Here is a 20265-nt window from a genome sequence, read left to right as displayed (position 1 = left end):
AGAGTATGGGAGGAGGGATACTGAAATTACTCAAAATTCAGAGTAGCAGCTGATAGTTTCATTAACCTAAGGAATTATAGTTCAGTTACAGTTCCTGCCACTCATGCTCTGGACTGTTTGTGACCTGCGTCTTGCAGAGCAGTCTCCTTCCCTTTGATTTTGTGTGGAGGGCCTTTTCTTTCTTTCCTTCACATGTCCATAACCTCCTTCTCTCCTCTGCATTCCTAGCATTTGGTCTTTGTGGTAGTCATGAACTTTAAAGAATAATGATGACTCAGTGTTTGTCTTTAATCCCACTCACCCTCTAAGCTTTAGAGGGTTAAATTCCAGGCTCTTGTGTGTTGAGGCAATATATTACTAGAGCTGTGGACTAATCTTTCTGCTATCATTAACTTAACATTTTTGTGAAAGACTGTGACTATTACTATGAAATCAGATACTGAAGGCATTGAAATATGTATGTTTCTCCCTAAAGGTAGAAATTTTAGGATTGAAAAAAGTTTGACTAATTCCCACCAGACGAGTTGCTTTTTGTCTGTGTAGCAAAGGCTCCATGAGTGAAGGTGTACCTACCCTCCTTATTTGCATATGCACTTCATTGACTTCATGCTGAGATTGAGGTTTAATTTCTGGAAGAGAATAAATGATAAGAAAGTTTACTTAGGTCATTTCTGAGATACTCAGTGGGGCTGCAAAACCAGAAAATCTGAATACCATGACCAAAGTGACATTCTCCACAAGATGCCCTAGGTATGTAAGAGTTGATTTCCCAAAGATATAGCTACATATAATTCACATTATTCCATAACTTTTGATGTGAAAAGTAAACAAATGCCTCAAAGTGTGTGTGTGTGTGTGTGTGTGTGTGTGTGTGTGTGTGTGTGTGTGTGTGTGATTAAAGGCTTAGATGGGGGAAGCAAAAATATAGCCAGAAAACATTAAAGAACACAAAAGTATAAGGAGAGAGAAATATAAAGCAGTGGTCAGAGATTGACTTTATTGGGCTTTGAGAATGTTGAGGCAGCTGAAGCTTTCTTTATGTGTGTTGATGCATAGACTTACTTAAGGTCTCTGAATAGTAGGAAAGCAATTCACATTGAGAAAAGCTAAGTGCCACTGTAAAATGGTTACTTTGGCACTATATTAACAAAAAACAGAAAACTAAAATTATTTGTTCTTTTAGACTAGGTATTTGATTCTGTATGTTCCAAATAAGGGAAAAGGTAAATGTAAAGAATAATAGCTCCTTTACTCACTATAACAAAATGGAAGCAACTAGAAAAATTGCTATGGTAGTAAAAATTGAAAACTCCATGTTGCCAGGTGGTGGCATACCCCTTTAGTCCCAACACTCGAGAGGCAGATGCAGGTAGATCTCTGAATTTGATGCAAACCTGGTCTACAGAGTGAGTTACAGGCCATCCAGGGCAACACAGAGAAACTGTCTCAAAAAAACAAAAAAGCAAAACAAACAAAATGTACCTCCATGTAAACAGTGTAGCACAGTACCTGCCTTGAAGTAACACAAACTGTTTCCTGGTAGCTTGTTAATGATGTAGACTTGAATATTTATTAAAATAACATTTGTAAAGCATGGATATAAAATGGAATGAGTATGATTTAGGGCTAGAGAGATCGCTTAGAAGTTAAGAGCACTGGCTGTTCTTCCAGGGAACCAGGACCAATTCCCAGCACCCATAGTTGTATATATATACATACACATACACACACACATATATTTGGTAAGTATATAACCCTAAAAAGAGTAATTATGAATTAAAAGTATGTTCTCTAGTATAAATCTCTAGTGAAGGAATAAAAACTTGTATTAATGTTGAAATCTGCCCTAAGTTTTAGCAGATTTGAAAGTGAGTTGCAGTACTTCTTCACGATATTTATGTGTTGAACTGCTATGGATACTGGCCCCAAACTTACTAACATAACAGCAGTGAGTCTGAAGTGAGAGGTGAAGGACCAGCCACTTAGAGAGATCCATAGAATTTCACCATGAAGTTATGTTCAATCTTTAGTTCCGCCAGGCAGGGCAGGTCCTGGAAAGTAGTGCCCTCAGCTGGAACAGTAGATGACATCTGCAGGCACATTTGTGAATTGTGAGAATGTATCAGTGCCTAGATTTTTATAAGAGAAGCTGGGGGATACTTAAGAGAAAGTGTATTTTTATCTGTTTGCTTATTTCCTGAATAATAAACACATTTATATTACTTATAATATGACTGAATCTGGGCTTGTGGCCCTACAAGGATTTCTCCCCAGATATATTAGCATGCTATCAAAGATTGTTTGAAAATTCATGTTTATATGAAGTTAAGAGTATTACATGTTGTGATAATTGATTTTTATTATGATATTTCTAGATAGTAACATGAGTAATATTGGCTTTGTACCCTGTTGTGTCTAAGAATTTTTTAAAAATTATAGAAAAAATCAAAATTTGAAAATATCAGCTAGATGTGATAGCATATGCCTGTATTTCAACATTTGCGAGACTAAGGCAGGAGAATCATGAATTTGAGGGAAGTCTGGGTGGGCTACATAGTAGGACCTGGCATTTGAAAATACTAAATAAATGTATATAGTGAGTTACTTAAGGCACAGCCCATTTATTTATTTGCACTTAACATATTCACAACATCTTAAAAATCTCAGTTTAATTTTATTTCGCCTTCTTGATTTTTGTTTTTGTGTGGGTAGATTCAGTACTAGTGCCTTGAAGGAAACTGAACATGTCACTTCTCCTGGTGACCCTATAAGCAGCTCCTGCCTTAGTTACAGATTGTTTTCTTTAAGATAGTGAGTTTGGGTTATTTAAAATGTTAGAGGAGGCAAAGCAAGTTGTTACGAAAAAAACACACTGAGTTTTGTAAAGAAAACATCTTTAAGTCAAAAGAAGGTCCAAGTAAGAAAATTCTTTGTTCTGGGAATAACTCTATCCTAAGAAGAGACCACTGCATAATGAAGGACTAGCAACGTTGACAGAGGTCTGTATATTCGGGGTCTCTCCCTGGTTGATCTCTTCCCCTTCAGAGCTGAAGCTGCTTTGTCTGTCCTCTTACTCATTAAGCCTCAGAGAGCCAGAAAAGTCTCAGAAAACCAGAAAAGGATCTTAGTTCTAAACAAGGAGTATTTACACTATTTCTCAGTTGCATTTTGCAGGTTGACTTGGGTTCATGTTTGCCAGGTCTTAGAGCTGGTGTGGACCATGCACTTTGGTTAGGCTTCTTGACCCTTTCCCAGGATTAGCGTCTTCATTTATTCTCTTACTTTGTTCCTTCTTGATGACATACCAAGAGTGTCTCTGCAGTAGAGGAAACAGTATAAAATATTTTCCTTCTCTGGATCTAAATGACACCAAGAAGTAATATAGTTAACAAATAGGGTTTATTTTTATTATAATATTATATTGCGTCTATTGGGAAAAAAATCTTTGTGGAGTTGAGAAAGTCCAAACTAAAAATTCCTGCGTCTGTCATTCTTTTAAATACTAGGATCTCCTTCACTTGGTAAAACTTTGCCTTAATGTAAAAAAGACTTAGGACATTTATAAATTTTCACTTTTTTGTTTCTTGGGTTTTGAAGGCAATCCAGCATCCAGCAGATGAGAAGTTGCAAGAGAAGGCATGGGGTGCAGTTGTGCCACTAGTAGGCAAATTAAAGAAGTTTTATGAATTTTCTCAGAGGCTAGGTAAGTTTAAAACTTTGTAATTTTACTTTCATGTTATAAAGGATGTTAATAAAACAAACAAACAAACCCAAAAAACCTGTTTCTTAAGTCCAGAATGTTTTGGCTATGTATCTATTGTGCAGGTAAGGCAGGATGTATATGAGCACACAGAAATGTACTCATGTCATCAGGCCCAGATCTTTGAATTCTTCAGACTATTTTTCTCAGCAAGTTGTGATTTACAGAAGGAAATCTGATTTCTTTTCATGGTTAAAGGTCTCAGTATAAAAAAACCACATGGTAGAATTGGTCTCCATATCTATAACAAATCCATTCCCAGGTAATTTTAAAAACAAAGACTAAAATAATCCAGGAGCCTGATGACAGACTGTTATGAGCCACATTTCTCATATTGGGACAGAACCCAAGGTCTTGTGTTTGATAGGCTAGTACTTGCCACTGAGTGACATCCTAACCCTTGGGTTCACATTTAATATAACAGACAAAAATTGGAGAAACATTTCTATAATAAATATCTCTTTTGAAACTCTATGTGTATATGCAACACACATGTGCCTGGAGGCCAGAAGTTGTTGGAATGCCTTTTGATGATTGCTTTTGCATCTTATTTCTTATTTTAAAGAAGTTTATCCTTTAGGCTAGACTGGTTGGCAGAAAAACTCCAGAGATCAGCCTGTATCTACCCCAGCAGTGGAGTTACAGGCATATGCCAGCCACCATGCTTGGCTTTTACAGGGGATCTGGATCTGAATCATTTTTATGCACCAGCCATTTCTTACTTTAAGTTTTAGTTAGCATGAAAATTAGTTCTTTTTCAGTTATTTGCCTTTTAGTCAAGCCTCTCTGTGGTGTAGCATGAATTTTAAAGGGTCTTAATAATTAAAACAAACCTGGAGCCAAGTATTGGGGTTAAAGCTGGAAGATCAGAGAAGCAGAACAAGCCACAGCCACCTCGCTTCACCAATTCCTCAGCTGATCCTGTTTCCTTAGACTGGAAGCCTCTGAGTCCTCATCCAAATGGATCTCAGCTAAACTGCGGCTCAAAAGACTAAAAGCTTAACCAGCTGAGTTCCTGATTTTCACGCTTTTTATACCTTTCTGCTTCCTGCCATCACTTCCTAGGATTAAAGGCTCTTGCTACAAGAGATCTGGATGGATCTCTGCCTCCAGAAGGCTAGGATTAAAGGTGTATATACCACCATTTTCTGGTCTCTGTATCTAGTGGCTGTTCTGTTCTCTGACCCCAGATAAGTTTATTAGGGTGCACAATATTTTGGGGAACACAATATCACCACACTGTGGTCTGTAGTTCTGCATCCTCTGTAATCTTTGTCAGCTTAGGTCTTCTCATCTTGGTTATTTTGACTATATATTTAGACTCCTCCTTATGCTGTTAGTACTTAGCCTCCTTTGAAGTTGGTCGCTTGGTGTGTATCAGTGAAGAACAGAAAAACAGACCAAAGTGGGTGTGGATTTAAATGTTTTCTGATGTTCTAGATGTTGGAATTAACCTGGTAAAGTGTGTCCTGTGGATGCTGTTCTTCAGCAGGGGATATAGTAACAGTTCATAGCAAAAGTTTTCAATTTTCCCATTGTTATAGTGGGCCTTGAGCCTTTCATAAAAGAACTCTTAGGGAATTGGAAAGTCATGAGTAAAAGTAAAACTTTTGTACCCACAACTAAACATTAGGTAGGCCTCGGAAGCCCTGCAGAAGAGGGGGAGGAAGGATTATAGGAGCCAAAGGGGTCAAGGCCACCCAAGAAAACCCACAGATTCAACTAACCTAGGCTCATAGGGGCTCATAAACACTGAACATTGCGGGGGCAGGGGGGGGGGCGGGGGGGAAGAGCTTTCTCTTCTGGTCATATTTGTTTTTGTTTTTCGAGACAGTGCCTCTCTGTGTAGCTTTGTGCCTGTCCTGGAACTCACTCAGTAGCCCAGGCTGGCCTCGAACTCACAGAGATCCGCCTGCCTCTGCCTCCTGAGTGCTGGGATTAAAAGCGTGTGCCATCACTGCCTGGCTCTGGTCATATTGTTGTTTCCCCTTCTTGAATTAACACGGCAACTTTTTAAGCTGGATAATGACATCATCAAATTACCATGTTAAAACGAGCGCTATCTTATCTGCAATGTAAGGACTGGAATGTGAGGTTATGTGTGACTGACAAGGTACAAGAGTGGATGTGAAGATCAAGTAAGGGGAAACAATTTCAGTTTGGGGTGGGTGCATTAGTTTTTGCCTTATTCATTCCACATATATGTTAATGTCACTAGAAAGCAAAGTTTGGGAGCCTTTAGAACCGAAGAAAATCATGAAAATCTGCTGTGACAGGATGTTCAAGAAAATTAATGAGTGTTTGCCTACATTTGATCAAGTTTTAGAGTTAATTTCAGCATTTTCGATGCTCAGGATGCTAGAGCTACCAGACAAGGGACACAGGGGGCTGTTTCCCCTGTGCTCTTGGTGCTTAGTTCAGATTCATGCTCTGCATCATTTTGAATCTGAGTTTATTGAATTGGTTCTTTTAAGGTTTTCATTAAATTGTATAGACAGTTTGAGTGTGTGCAGTATTAGCAATGACAAGGTGTAGGTTTGTCTTGGCTGTAGAAAGAGAGAGGGAGAGCGTGTTCATATGTGAATGTTGGTTGGGAATTGAACTCCCTGACAACCTAACATCTTTATCTTCTTTTCATTAGAAGCAGCATTAAGAGGTCTTCTGGGAGCCTTGACTAGTACACCATACTCCCCAACCCAGCATCTAGAGCGAGAGCAGGCTCTCGCTAAACAGTTTGCAGAGATTCTTCACTTCACACTCCGCTTTGATGAACTCAAGGTAGGGCAGTTTTATGAAAATCATGTTTTCAATGAGAGTCACAGGAGAATCCTTGTTAACCTGTATTGAAATGATTTCTGCATAACTGGAGAGCTAGACTTGAAATAGCAGCTCTTCTGAAGTGGCCGCCAGCAAAGTACCGGGGGTCATTGTTCATTGTACAAACAGCAAGTAATCCCAGATGCATGTTCTGATGTTTGGTTTTCTCTTTGTCTAGTTTATTTTACCTTCATTTAATACAAAAGTTAATTTCTCTCTCTTCCCCATCACTTTCTTCTTTCCCCCTTTACTCTTGTCCTCTTCCTCTTTATAGTATTTGTACCCGTAAATCTGTGTTGCTGTACAGGACAAGTCTAAAAAAGGACTATATTTTTTATCTGGAGCCCCGAGTTGAAATTATGAGACCTTTGATTTTTCAAGACCTTGATTACCTTTTCTAGAAAATGGAAGAATTATGTTTCCAACTCTTACTTCATATTGTATTATGGACAACTTAATTCTCTACTAAATACTTTGGGCACAAAGTATTACTTAGTACTAAGTAAACACTTAGTCTGTTGTAGAAATGCCCTGTAGGATGGATATATATATGTGTGTGTGTGTGTGTGTGTGTGTGTGTGTGTGTGTGTGTGTTCTTTTATTCAAAACAAGTACCCTTACATTCATTTTTTGTTTGGTTTTGTAACAGTCAATTTTTCAATAAACAAGCATGTAAGATATTACCTAAAATTATTGAATAGGAGGAATGAATAATGCCTACAACTGAAAAACAGTCTATGATATTATGTTTAGCAAGAATGCTGCTGTGTTGGTGGCATACACCTTTAGTCTCAGCACTTGGGAGAGTCAGAGGCCTGAAGGTCTCTATGAGCTCAAGGTCATCATAGAATACATAGTGAGACCTTATCTCAAAGGGAAAAAATACACTGAAGAATTCACTAAATACTACACACTTTCTTGAGTATACCATAGAGTTGTTAAAATTAGATGAAAATGTTAGGTTACCAGTTAAACTATAGTAGATTTTCACCTGGTTTACCTTAGCATTTGGTATTTAACAGTTGTCTTTCACACATAACAGTGTTCTTTCATTCATGTCCTCCCTCTTTAGATGACAAATCCTGCCATACAGAATGACTTCAGCTACTATAGGAGAACGTTGAGTCGGATGAGAATTAATAATGTTCCGGTAAGTTTATGCTTTGAATTAGGTTTAGTGGTGGGAAGAATAACTTGATTTTAGTCTTCCCTTTGTTCATTTATTCATCCACTCACCAGTTTTTTTTTTTCCCCCCTCGAGATAGTGCTACATAGCACTGGCTGTCCTAGAACTCACTATGTAGATCAGGCTGGCCTAAAACTCAGTAAAATCTACCAGCCTCTGCCTCCTGAGTGCTGGGACTAAAGGTGTGCACTTCCACGCCTGGCTTATTCCGATGTGAAAGCTAGCAATTATCAGTAACCATACCTGTGGGAGGAGAGCTCAAACCATAGCAAACCATGTAGCATGCATTCTTTTTCTACTGCCTTTTAATTCCCACAACCACTTAGTAAAGTTGTGTTTTCTTTTATAACACTGATCTCTTTGTATATTCTTATATGAATGTTTTTGGTTAGAATGATGAATCTTGAAGAAAATTGACCTGGAAGGAGGAAATTAACTGCGGGTGGCAGGAGGGGTGCTTGAGGTCATGGACCATTATCTGTCTCATGCTGATGAGAAAGTCATCTCTTGGCCTTTGTCTTGGCAGCACAGCTCCTCTCTTGGTTCTTTAGGACTGCTGTTCTCTTCCTATCCTCCCAGGCTGCTTAGTACTTTTTTCTACTTTCAGGGAATTAATTACACACGGAGAGAATACTACATTGTGTTTAGGAGATCTGTTTTTGTGGTAATTGGTGTATTTATTGATACTGCAAAACCTCTATGAAGTGATTTTTGTAAAATGAGCACGAGGCCAGCACGAGGGTTTCTCTGTTCTTTACAACAGTTTCTTTACAACAGTTTGAATTTATACTGACTGCCTAGTGAGAAGCGAATGATAGTGTCTGTTTTTAATAACTACCCTGTAAATCAAAACAACACTCAATCTTACCTTCCTAACCATCACTACTCAAGAGGCCAAGGACATTAGAGATCTTCAATTGGCTTACCCTGTCCCTAATTAGATATAAAGCCAGTAGTTCTCAGTGAGATCTCTCTTGCCATCTTGCATATTTGGGGGTGGGGTGGGGTTGAGACAGGGTTTCTCTGTGTAGCTTTGCACCTTTCCTAGAACACACTCGGTAGCCCAGGCTGGCCTCGAACTCAAAGAGATCCGCCTGCCTCTGCCTCCCGAGTGCTGGGATTAAAGGCGTGCGCCACCACCGCCCAGCTCATCTTGCATACTTTTATCTCCTTTTTCTCTTCACCTCAGAGCTCATTTTCCTCTTTTTTTCAGTTATTTTGTAGCAGCATAATTTCTCTTCTGGTCTTTTGGAACTGTCTGCCTACTATTATGGGTTGGGTTTTTTTGTTTTTTTTTTTTTAAGACATTTACTTGACACTTTTAACACTTGAAATGGCTCCCTATTTGTAAGGAAAATGCTGACTTAAAGTAGCATTTAAGGCCCTTTACAGTACCCACTTGTACTTGAATTTTCACCAGTTGCTGCCCTCCTCCTATTCCACGAACTGTGTCAGAACGTGGCCTGCTAGGTCATTTTAAAATGTATTCCCTGCCGATAGAAATATCTTGTTTATATCACTTGTGAAAGCCCAAGTCTTCATCAGTTCTTCTCATTTTTTTCTAGTCTGAGGTCCCTTCCCTTCTGCTGTTGCCTGTTTTTTTTATCATGGTATTGCATGGATCCTTTTATGTTCATAATGGAAGATAGGGTATAATTTCATAATCATCCTTTTGTTCTCCAGAGCCTTTGAACAGTCTCTTGTGTAATAAGATGTCCCATCCAGGTTTTATGATTCCATAATACCACTTCATATGCATTAGTGGAGAGTTTTTCTTTTTTTAAAATTGCTTAGTATCATTTGCAGTCTATTTATTTTTAAAGAGTATTTAAATAGTATTTGTATATTGAAGTTCTGGACTACTAGATTGGTTTAATAAAGTAGATATTCTTGCACCTTTTATGCACGTCATCATATTTAATAATTTGGGAATTAATATCAAGTGATTTCCACACAGGCAGAAGGAGAAAATGAAGTAAATAATGAATTGGCAAATCGAATGTCTTTGTTTTATGCTGAGGCCACCCCAATGCTGAAAACCTTAAGTGATGCAACAACAAAATTTGTCTCAGAGGTGAGTTGCTGTAGACCCTTCTCCATGTTGATGCTGATAGACTCACTACAGATGTGGTGACCTCAGCAGTGCTGTGATTCAAATACCACCCTTAGACTGGGATCCTGAATGAGACCCGCCTGGGCACAGCTGCCACTAGCTTGCAGATGCTCTGGAGGTACTTTGAGCACTTCCGTGTTCACATTGTCTCCTTTTCTAGCCTTCCCCTTCCTCCTGCCTGTCTTTCTCGGTTAATGATGGCACTGGTACAAGTCAGAATCCCAGGATGATCGTTTTAAATTCCTTTTTGCACTGCTTTCAAGTGTCCCACAGATCACTCTGCTGGCTCTTCTAAAGTACATCCTGCTTATAAAGTACTCTGCTCCTACTACATACCAGATCAGACTTCCAACCTCTTCCCTATTCTCTGTATCTCTGCTCTTGTTGCACTCTAGTTCTTTTTCTGCTCTTTGCAATGTTTCCCATGGCCTGGAGAGATGGCCTGCCATCAAGCCTGATGCTTCGAGTTTGTTTCCTGGGACTCAAATAGTAGGAGAGAAGAGTCTAGCACAGGTTCTCTCCTGACCTCCACACATGCACTGTGGCACAAGAGAGTACCCACATACCATAAATAAAATGTAATGAAATCAATAAAATTTCCCAGTACCTTCAGGATAAACAGTATCTTAGGCCCTCATCTCCTGTGTTTATAAGGCTGTACTTAGTCTTACTCAGTTAAGGGTAATTTCTTTTCAGGGCAGCAGGGTCTTGGCTGTTCTGTGCATGGCTCTATTCCCTAATCATGGAACAGTGATTAGAATCATGGTCATTGGCTTAGAGAATTAGAAATAGGAGCCAGATCATTTGATTATTTGGGCGATTCTGTTAAGTTTTAAATTATTAAGTGACAAGTTTTTCACCTTAACTTTCTTCTTTTTTTCTCTGTACACTTTGTAGAATAAAAATTTACCAATAGAAAATACCACAGATTGTTTAAGCACCATGGCGAGTGTATGCAGAGTCATGCTGGAGACACCGTGAGTATTAGCCCATCTTTTTCACTCCAGTGACACTGCTGAAGTGACTGGTATTTCAAAACATACCCAAATACAACAAACATGTCTGTGTGGAAAGAGAAATGAAGTTTATCCTAACCATCAAATGCTGAATGTGTGAACAAAGTCAAAATAATTGGGCAGCTTAGTGCATTTCTTCTTGATGTGTAGAACTCGACTCTGGGTACCGCAATAGGTTTATTCTTATCAGAACCAAGAATTTCATGTTTTGGGGTGGTGGGGGGAGAGTCCCTTTCAGAAGGCTGTAATTATATTCCATTTACCACATGTTCTTACACTATTAGTTTGTCCTTGTTTCCTCACAAACCTGAATTATCTGAAGGCATTTGTGATACATAAGATTTTCCTCTCAGCACCTGAAAGAATGCCTCTTGGATTCTTGACTGAGATGGTTTTTACTAGAGAACTTCTGTTTTTGCAGCACCCTTTCCCAAAGTGCTCTTCTGTACACTGTGTTACTGATGAACTCATGGAGCAGGACAAACGCCTCCCACTCTTTCCTCCCGTGTAAAGAAATGGGGTCCAGGGAATGAAGGGATCCATAGTGCCCCCATTCTGGGTCAGGTCTTCTGTCCTACATTGCTTTCTTTCTTTCCTTTTTTTTAAGATTTATTTATTTATTATGTATACAGTGTTCTGCCTGCATGTATGCCTGCAGGCCAGAAGAGGGCACCAGATCTCATTACAGATGGTTGTGAGCCACCATGTGGTTGCTGGGAATTGAACTCAGGACCTCTAGAAGAACAGCCAGTGCTCTTAACCTCTGAGCCATCTCTCCAGCCCCCCCACATTGCTTTCTATGCAGATCAGAATTCCGTTTTCCTTTTCCTAAGTAAAAGAATATGATTGGATCCTGTAATATAATAGTATGTTTAGATCAAGATACCCGTAAAATAGCAAACCTGCTTGCTCCATTGAGCTAGTGACTTTTCTTACATTGCTAAGCACCCATCCCCAAACTCTTACTTCAGGGCTACTTTTGCTTTCTCTAAAATTGTAAAGAGGTAATATAATACTCTGGGGGTACAAATGTGGGAACCACAGTATGTGGGTGGTAAGTCCTTCCCATATCCATTTCCTCTCCCTACGGACCTTGTGAAGAAGAGGTATATTAGTGTCCCTTTCAGATATCAAAGTAGTCAGGATCAAGTGCAGGTGTAATCAGTTCATTATAGAATTTGTGATGTGCCTCATCCATACAAATTGTCTGCCTTCCAGGGAATACAGAAGCAGATTTACCAATGAAGAGACAGTATCATTCTGCTTGAGGGTAATGGTGGGTGTCATAATACTCTATGACCATGTCCATCCAGTGGGAGCATTTGCCAAAACTTCCAAAATTGATGTAAGTTATGTATTGTTTGATATGATTGCAAACTGTTTTCTTGCATGGAAATCATAAGGTTTTATTTAAAAAGTAGCAGGTTGGACTCATAGACTCTGACCATAGTTTGTGATACAGATGGAATTCCTTCTTCTCCACTGTTCTGCATTTCTGGTTGCTAGCCAGTATGCAGGTGTGTTAGGTGATTGAATGATAATGTTACTGATAGGTGATTGAATAATGATAATGTTGAGTATTTCTTTGTAGTATCTCTAATAATTACATAAATTTTCTAATTGTACCCTTTGGCCAATAACCAAAGATAAGGTTTATTTGAGAATGTATATTAAGAGTCAGCATTGATGCTTTTTTAAGAAAAGTGGAAGATTCTATGTTTTTCTTTCCCTTCCCTGTTCATAATATTTTGTGACTGGTTTCTACTTTCCTTATCTACCTGGAAGTTCCTCTTAGAAATAAAGGTTTTTTCTCATTTCTCTATCTGTAGTTTTTCTGGGCACTCTTAAACTTGAGTATTCTAATTTGTCTTTGGTGGGGATCATCTGATAATTCCCCCTTTTATTACTACTTCAGACTTTTAGCATTTCAGATCTGAACTATGGGTACTAGCTTTTATGTATCTGTTTTATATAGGAAAATGAGTTAGCTTACTTGTGTTGTGTGGTAACTGTCCCAGAATGTTTTCATTGTTCCCATGTGCCTTCGAATGTTGTCTAGGATTCCCCCTCACTAGAGCAGCTTCACTTTAGGAGGTTAAGTAACAGCATTGCTAGGAAGGGTAGAGGGGGAGGCCAAACCCACACCTCTTCTCTCAAATCTGTGCTGCCATGCTTTTTACGACAACCAGGCTGACCTTGAAATACCATCCTCATTGAGTATCTCCATCTGAGGAGCCTGTAGAAGCCCCTGCTGCCGGCCGGCCCGTTAGTCCTACCTGAATCATCAAGGTTCCCTAGCTCCCTTCTCATCACCACAGGATTCCTGTCTGTCCTCTGCTTGTCACGGGCTCCCTGGAAACTCCTCTTTCCTGGAGCACGTCTATTCTCTCCCTGCAACTGCTGTATGGAATCTTTTTCAGGATGTCTTGTCATTAGTCTGAGTGGAACTTCATTTTGACTGACTGCATTCCCAGAAAGCTCTGCCTCACTGAAAGACTGAAAATAATAGCATTTGCTGCTGCCCCCACCACCAAGAGTGAATAATAGGCATTTCCAGTATATGATCTCTTCAGTTTTTTAGTTAAGGTTTCAATTTTATTTTTTGAAATGAATGTTACATTAAAAAGCAGATATTTACTTTTTCTTTTTTTCTCCTCAGATGAAAGGTTGTATTAAAGTTCTTAAGGACCAACCTCCTAATAGTGTAGAAGGTCTTCTCAATGCTCTCAGGTATGTATGTGTACTTAAGCATGACAGAAAAATGTATGTTGAATGTTTGAATAGCATCTAAAAGATACTTCAGTTATGTTTAAGTTGCAAGTTTTGCTTATTGATAATGTTGCTTCTGAATAGTAATACAATATCGTATAATGAGAGCTGTGTGAGACAGATGAGAATACCAGCTTCATTTCTTGGCTCAAAATTTTGCTTTGCTATTTGCCCCTTTGAAGCAGGATTGCTTCTTCCAACTTTAATGTATGCTGATTCACAAACATGGGGAAATTTGAAGAAAAACCATGTGATCTCACCATGTGCATGTGACTTCCTAGTGAATTTTCCTTGCACACATAGAGAATCATAGTTCAATGTAATTGTTTGCCCATTGATCCAACAAAATAAAGTTCTATGAGTAGTTGCATTCCTCGTGAGTAGGTTAGTGGCATTTCTGTGCCCATGATCCCATGTCTACATTATCTTTGTTCTGAGGAGTCATTGTTGATTTAATTACTGAAGCTTCTGTGTTGCATGGCATCTTTGTAAGTGGACATCTTAGTGCTCAGAACCAACTTAAAACATAATTTCACAACCTAGAAGCTAATTTCTATATTTCATTTTGTGAGGTTTAGGGGGGGAAAAAGAGTATGAACTGGAAAATTCCAAGTTGGTTAATATATGTATTATCTGAGGCTAGCTCACTGGCACCGTGGAAGACTGAAGCAGCTATTCTAGCAAACATCCCTCACGGTGTAAAGTATTTACTCACATTCTCACCCTCCTACAGTTTCACTCTACACTGTACAAACAGTGCCCTGCCAGGATGCAGAAATATTCATGTGATGATGTTTCATCAGCACATGTCAACTCATTTCAGCTGAGAGAAACCTCAACTTTATTATGGAAAGTGCCCTGTAAGCAGTTTCTGCCTGGATACAGGAGAGCTACTTTAAATGAACATTAGAATGAGAAAAACTTAGTTTAATTAAATCCATATACTACCAGGCTATACACCTAGAAATTTTCTTCTCACTTTGGCAGTGCAAACTACATTTTAATTTTAGCTATGTAGGACATGGGCCATCTTTATTTCCATTCTTGATAGTGTCTGTGTCTCATTCAGCTTGATATTTCTATATTCTGTTCTGTTTTTCCTGAAGGTCAGTCAGTCTCTTAGTCACCTGGTATCAGGAAACCTGAAATGTATTATTAAAACTTAGGAATAAATAGCTGGGCATAGTGGTGCATACCTTTAGGTCCCAAAGGCCAACCTAGTTTACTTAGTGAGAGCCCATCTCACAAAAACAAAATTTATAGGAGGTTGGGAGGTTGAGGGTTTTAGAGTTTGTTTTGTTACCTTAAAGGACGCATGCTAAGCTGGGCGGTGGTGGCACACACACTTGGGAGGCAGAGGCAGGTGGATCTCTGTGAGTTTGAAGCCAGCCTGATCTACAGAGCAAGTTCCAAGACAACCAGGACTGTTACATAGAGAAACCAAACCCTGTCTTGAAAAATCAAAAAAAAAAGGAAACATGTTTAAAGGTTAGCTAAGCACCTACAGTGAAGTGTTGCTTGTAGAACTCATGGGTGAGGGTTAGTGCAGTCCTTTCCCTTAGTGTCAGAGCAGAGGGGCAGTGGTGTTGAGGACAGTACTGATAGGGAGTGTACACAGGACTCAGTGCTGAGGAAGGCAAAGTATCCTGTTAGTCTTTTTAAGTTCTAAAGAAAACTTGTGAACTGATTTGTTCATAGTGAGCATATGCTGTGTCTGGCTCTCAGTTTTTTTATCTGGGGTTTGTATGCTAGTCATTGTGCTTAGATGCTTTATAGAAGGGACATGTGTTGTACTGGAAGTTTCTCCAGTCCCACCTGGCCCCCCAGTCCTGTGGCCCTTTATAAAATAATCATTCAGAGGCTTATATTAATTACCAACTGTATATGGCCTCTGGCAGGCTTCTTGCTAGCCAGCTCTTTCATCTTAAATTAACCCATTTTTATTAATCTATGTATCGCCACATGTTCTGTAGCTTTACCTGCATCCCATTACACACTGCTCCTTGGACGTGCTTTGGTGTCTCCCTTGCTCTCCTTTCTCCTTTCTTCTTTTACTATCTCTCTTGGATTTTACTGCCTGGCTCCATCCTGCCCTGCCATAGGCCATGAAGCTTTATTTATCAACCAATCAGAGCAACACATATTCACAGTGTACAGAAAGACATCCCACAGCAGTGTGTCATTTCTTATCACCCCATATTTCCAGTACAGTCTTGAATGTGAGCCTTCTCATCACCAGAGCTATGGGTGATATGGTGGTTGTGGGCACTTGCTGCATATCACATGAACTCTGCAAGTAGTAGAGGTGCCGAGGAGCCCGAGATGATGCTGAGTTTCATTCCTTAAATTTGATGTGCTTTTTGATAGCCTAGCCTTTAGTTCATGATGTATTGAACATGGGTATGCTTTGGAGTAGATGATAGTAAAACATGCAGAGTTCCAGTTCATCACCTAGAGTCCCTTTCCTTAGATCTCAACTTAGATCTGAGTGGAAACTCAGGCCCTCATTTTATGTTACTTTATTTTCTCTTCTTTTATTTATTTATTTATTTTTGAATGCCGAATGCTGTTTATTGAAGGAGGGAGGAGGTCTTAAATACAGGCTTACATACAGCACTATGGGAGAACCCCGGAAGGCAGAAATTCGCTTCTGATGTTTTATGGTCTTGCATCTAAGCTGTTAACGCCCGATATGCTGGATACACAGACAAGGAACTTCCCTTAAGCATTCGGGAGGGTGGAATCTCACAGGGAATTAGCATAGGGAAGATATCAAGGTCAGCAAGCAAGGCAACAGTTACCCAAAACGGGGGTCAGGGACCTACAGGTACCCGCCTTTTACTAAAAAATGAGCTACTGACTTAGGTTGTGTGGGATGACAGCAGGTCATCTTACCTGTCATGGAGACACATGTCCAGTCAGGCCCTCATTTTAAATAAATACCCTACTGAAACTTTTTAAAACACTGCTGAAACTAAGCTTTCTCATAGCAACCAAAAACAAACCAAAAAACTTTTTGCAAATTAATGAACAAAAGATTTTGAATAGAATTAGAATTGTGTGTGTTTTGAGTTATTTATATAGTACCTCCAACTTACAGTATGCTAAAAGGAGAAAGCGAGTCATGAGACGGAGCTGGAGTTGAGCATTTGGGTGTAGTGCTAGTACTTGCTTCTTTGCTGAACTTCAGGGTAAAGGTAGCCATTGTTTTCTAGTAGAGAAGCCACAGGCACTTGAAGGAGGACTTGGGTTTTTTGTTCAAACAAGAATAAATCCATGTATCTTGTATGCAGTCTATCTCTACACACTCAGAATAGTGATGGAGCACCTCTGGCCTTGCCTTCCAGGGTAGGATGCCAGAACTGTCATCACAGCCATACCCTCAGACACAGTTCTGGGGAGTGTAAGCATTGCTGACTATTATGTGGTACAGACTTAACTATCTCTGTTCTTCAGTTATTTTCAGTAAAGGAAGGGGAAGAAGCCACATAGCTGGTTGACATCTTTGTTTTGATATTGAGAAGGGTGACATGTGGTCATATATGCTTTGTCAAAACAGAACAGTTAAATCTTGCCCCATTACTGCCATTTCATTAAATATTTCTCTATGGCAGCAGTTCTCAAGCTGTGGATCGTGGCCTCTTCAGCAAACCCCAGTATCCAAAAATACTTACATTACTATTCATAACAGTAGCAAGACTACAGTTATGAAGTAGCAACAAAAATAATGTTATGGTTGGGGGTCAGCACAGCATGGGGAATTGTATTAAAGGGTCTCAGTGTTTAGGAAGGTGAGAACCACTGCTCTATGGACTTTTCCTTCCAGTCCCACAGCCTGTCTGCCCTGCAGTGTCTCTTCATGAGAACAGTCTGAAGTGACTGCTGAGAAACACAGATGTAGTTCACGCCAGATGTGTGATAAACACGCCCGTCCCTTCATCTTTACAAAGAATATAGATAGCATCTCCACTTTTAAAGTGTATTTGGAATACATGTAACCATTGTTTATAGTTCTTTAACATAGACCTACTTCAAATCATCTAGTTTTTTTGAAAATTATGTGAAATGCTTACAAGCTAAATCACCCTGTTTGAATTATCTTCAGGATACATTCTATATACCCAAGCTTTGCAAACCTGTGTCTGATGCTACTAATCAGGTTCAGATTCTAGACATCTCCTTCACTGGTCAGTAGCAGCTCCTCAGTTGAACATCCTCTTAGAGTATTTTTTTTTTTGTTCACTGTGGGTTTGGATTTGCATACTTGTTCAAAATACACCTACCTGGAAGTAGGTACTTAGAGAATATAGATAGTTCAGGCACTTTTGGTTTTTCAAGACAAAGGTTTTTCTGTGTAGGCTTGGCTGTTCTGCAACTCTTTCTGTAGACCAGGCTGACCTCAAACTCACAGAGATCCACCTGCCTCTGCCTCCCGAGTGTCAGCATTAAAGGTGTGTGTCATCACTGCCTGGCAGGGCACTGTTTGTACAGTGTAGAGTGAAACTGTAGGAGGGTGAGAATGTGAGTAAATACTTTACACCGTGAGGGCTGTTTGCTAGAATAGCTGCTTCAGTCTTCCATGGTGCCAGTGAGGTAGCCTCAGATAATTCTTTGACAATTTCATACATGCATTCAGTGTATTTGGTTATGCCTACTCCTCCCCCTTCAATACAACTTTTATGTGTGAACATTAAAATTTAAATTTCATATGCTAATACTGAATATTGCCTATTGTTTTGTTCATTTATTTTTCTCCCTTAGCAATCTAAAATCTAAAAAATGCATATGTAGCCAGGTAGATCTCTGTGAGTTCGAGGTCAGCCTGGCCTACCAAGTGAGATCTAGGACAGGCACCAAAACTACACAGAGAAACCCTGTCTTGAAAAAACCAAAAAAAAAAAAAAAAAAAAAGTATATGTACTTAACTCACATGCCATGAAAAAAAATAGGTGGTAGGCTGTATTTGGTTCAGGGATCATAATTTGCCAACACCTGGGATAGATCTGTAATTTTGCTATCATGAGAGGTAGCTAATTATTTCAGAGTTTGGCTGATATTCAGCAAGGTGCTTCTAATTAGGTGACCAGCAGCAATAGGCTGTTCTATTGGGTGGAGGAGAGAAGCAGAATGAGCCTGATCATAATGAAAACTGCCACTCTAAGGTGTGATTTTGTGAGGCTGATTGGCCAGCTGCTCATCTTGCCTTATTACAGAGCGCATACAGACTTTGATTTCCTAACATTGATACTGTCTCTTATAGGTACACGACAAAACATTTGAACGATGAGACTACCTCCAAGCAAATTAGGTCCATGCTGCAGTAAGCGCTGTGGAGCAAGCCCCTACTGCAGATGGAGCACAACAGTGTTCTTCAGTGACCGAGAATGCAGTCTTTAGTGATTGCCATTAAATCTCCTTATTCTTGCTTTGGTTTCTTTCCTCTGTTCCTCTTCCCACTTTTTTAATCATGTTCTTGTTCTTAAGACTTCTTTTCTGTGCCAAAATCAGTAAAGTTGTACTTTGAAAGGGATTTTGTCCTTTCAAAACAGGCCATCTAAGGCAGCTAATTATGCATTGCATTGAGGTCTCTACTGAGAAAAGTTCTGTGACTTGAACTAAATATTTTTAAATGTGGATTTTTTTTGAAAACTAATATTTAATATTGCTTCTTCTGCATGGCAAAACTGCCTATTCTGCTATTTAAAACCCTCATGAATTTATTTTCTACTGCCGCTTTTTCATGTCCAGCCAAAATGAAATGTTTAAATTAACTGTGTTGTACAAATGGTACCCAACACAAACCTTTTTTAAATTAGTAAGACTTTTGTTTAAAGTTTTAAGTTTGCATTTTGACTTTTTTTTTGTGAGGATGTATGTTGTGTGTTTAACCTTTATTAACTAACGTTAAAAACTGTGATGTGTGCGTAGAATATTACGTATGCATGTTCATGTTCAAGAATGGCTGTTGATAAAATAAAAATCAGCTTCCTTTTTCTAAGTGTGGCTTGGTTTACTGAGGTTTCTGGAAGTATTCCCTGTATATATTTCTGTGGAATGCATAGACACATTACATTTTTTTTTTCTCTTAGAGGATAGCTATGTCTTTTTCAGTTGTATTTTTCTTTATTTTTGTCTATGTACATAAGTTTAACTGCTTTTAAACTTGTTGTATATAAGATGACCAGTGATTGTGTCATGAACTTGACTTCTGTTTTGATTTCATCTTGTGTGAGTGTAGTTGTAGAAGGAAAACCACACTTTCTCAGCTCTCAGTTTTAGGAGTGAAAGGGCAGCAACAGGAAGCACAGGGTGTTTCAGAAGTAAGGTGAGCCCTTGACATTGGAGGACAGTGAGCAATAAGAATACTTCCCAGAGGAAACGAAAGACTGCCATTTCATTAGTGGTAGGAAGAAGCTACCATGGGTTTCAGTTTAAAATCATCAAACCTGAGTTGTGAAATTTATCATGGTTGAGAGAAGCTGCCTGAAGGTTGTCTAAATCAGTCTTGTCAGGGGTTTAATGACAAGGTGATCTGAGGTGTGGTACAGTAAAGTGGTTAACCATGAAAGAGGACCACAGGCTTCCCTCGGGGCCTTCTCCATCA

General features: G+C 39.2%; 1 protein-coding gene across 5 annotated transcripts in view; it reads left to right on the top strand.

Annotated features, from left to right (window-relative positions):
* Nucleotides 1–19659, top strand: part of Cyrib (CYFIP related Rac1 interactor B) — a 132340-nt gene extending 112681 nt beyond the window's left edge. For all 5 annotated transcript variants that reach the window (XM_036207934.1, XM_036207932.1, XM_036207937.1 and 2 more), the window contains 8 exons: nt 3598–3703; nt 6402–6538; nt 7650–7727; nt 9721–9837; nt 10774–10853; nt 12111–12237; nt 13552–13622; nt 18922–19659. In XM_036207934.1, the coding sequence (XP_036063827.1) occupies nt 3598–3703; nt 6402–6538; nt 7650–7727; nt 9721–9837; nt 10774–10853; nt 12111–12237; nt 13552–13622; nt 18922–18985 (780 nt within the window). In that variant the 3' untranslated portion in view covers nt 18986–19659. The remainder of the gene's footprint in view (nt 1–3597; nt 3704–6401; nt 6539–7649; nt 7728–9720; nt 9838–10773; nt 10854–12110; nt 12238–13551; nt 13623–18921) is intronic.
* The last annotated feature ends 606 nt before the right edge of the window (nt 19660–20265 follow it).

The sequence above is a fragment of the Onychomys torridus genome, chromosome 16 (genome assembly GCF_903995425.1).
Source record: "Onychomys torridus chromosome 16, mOncTor1.1, whole genome shotgun sequence".
Taxonomy (NCBI): Eukaryota; Metazoa; Chordata; class Mammalia; order Rodentia; family Cricetidae; genus Onychomys; species Onychomys torridus.
This window is presented reverse-complemented; position numbering and strand designations above follow the sequence as displayed.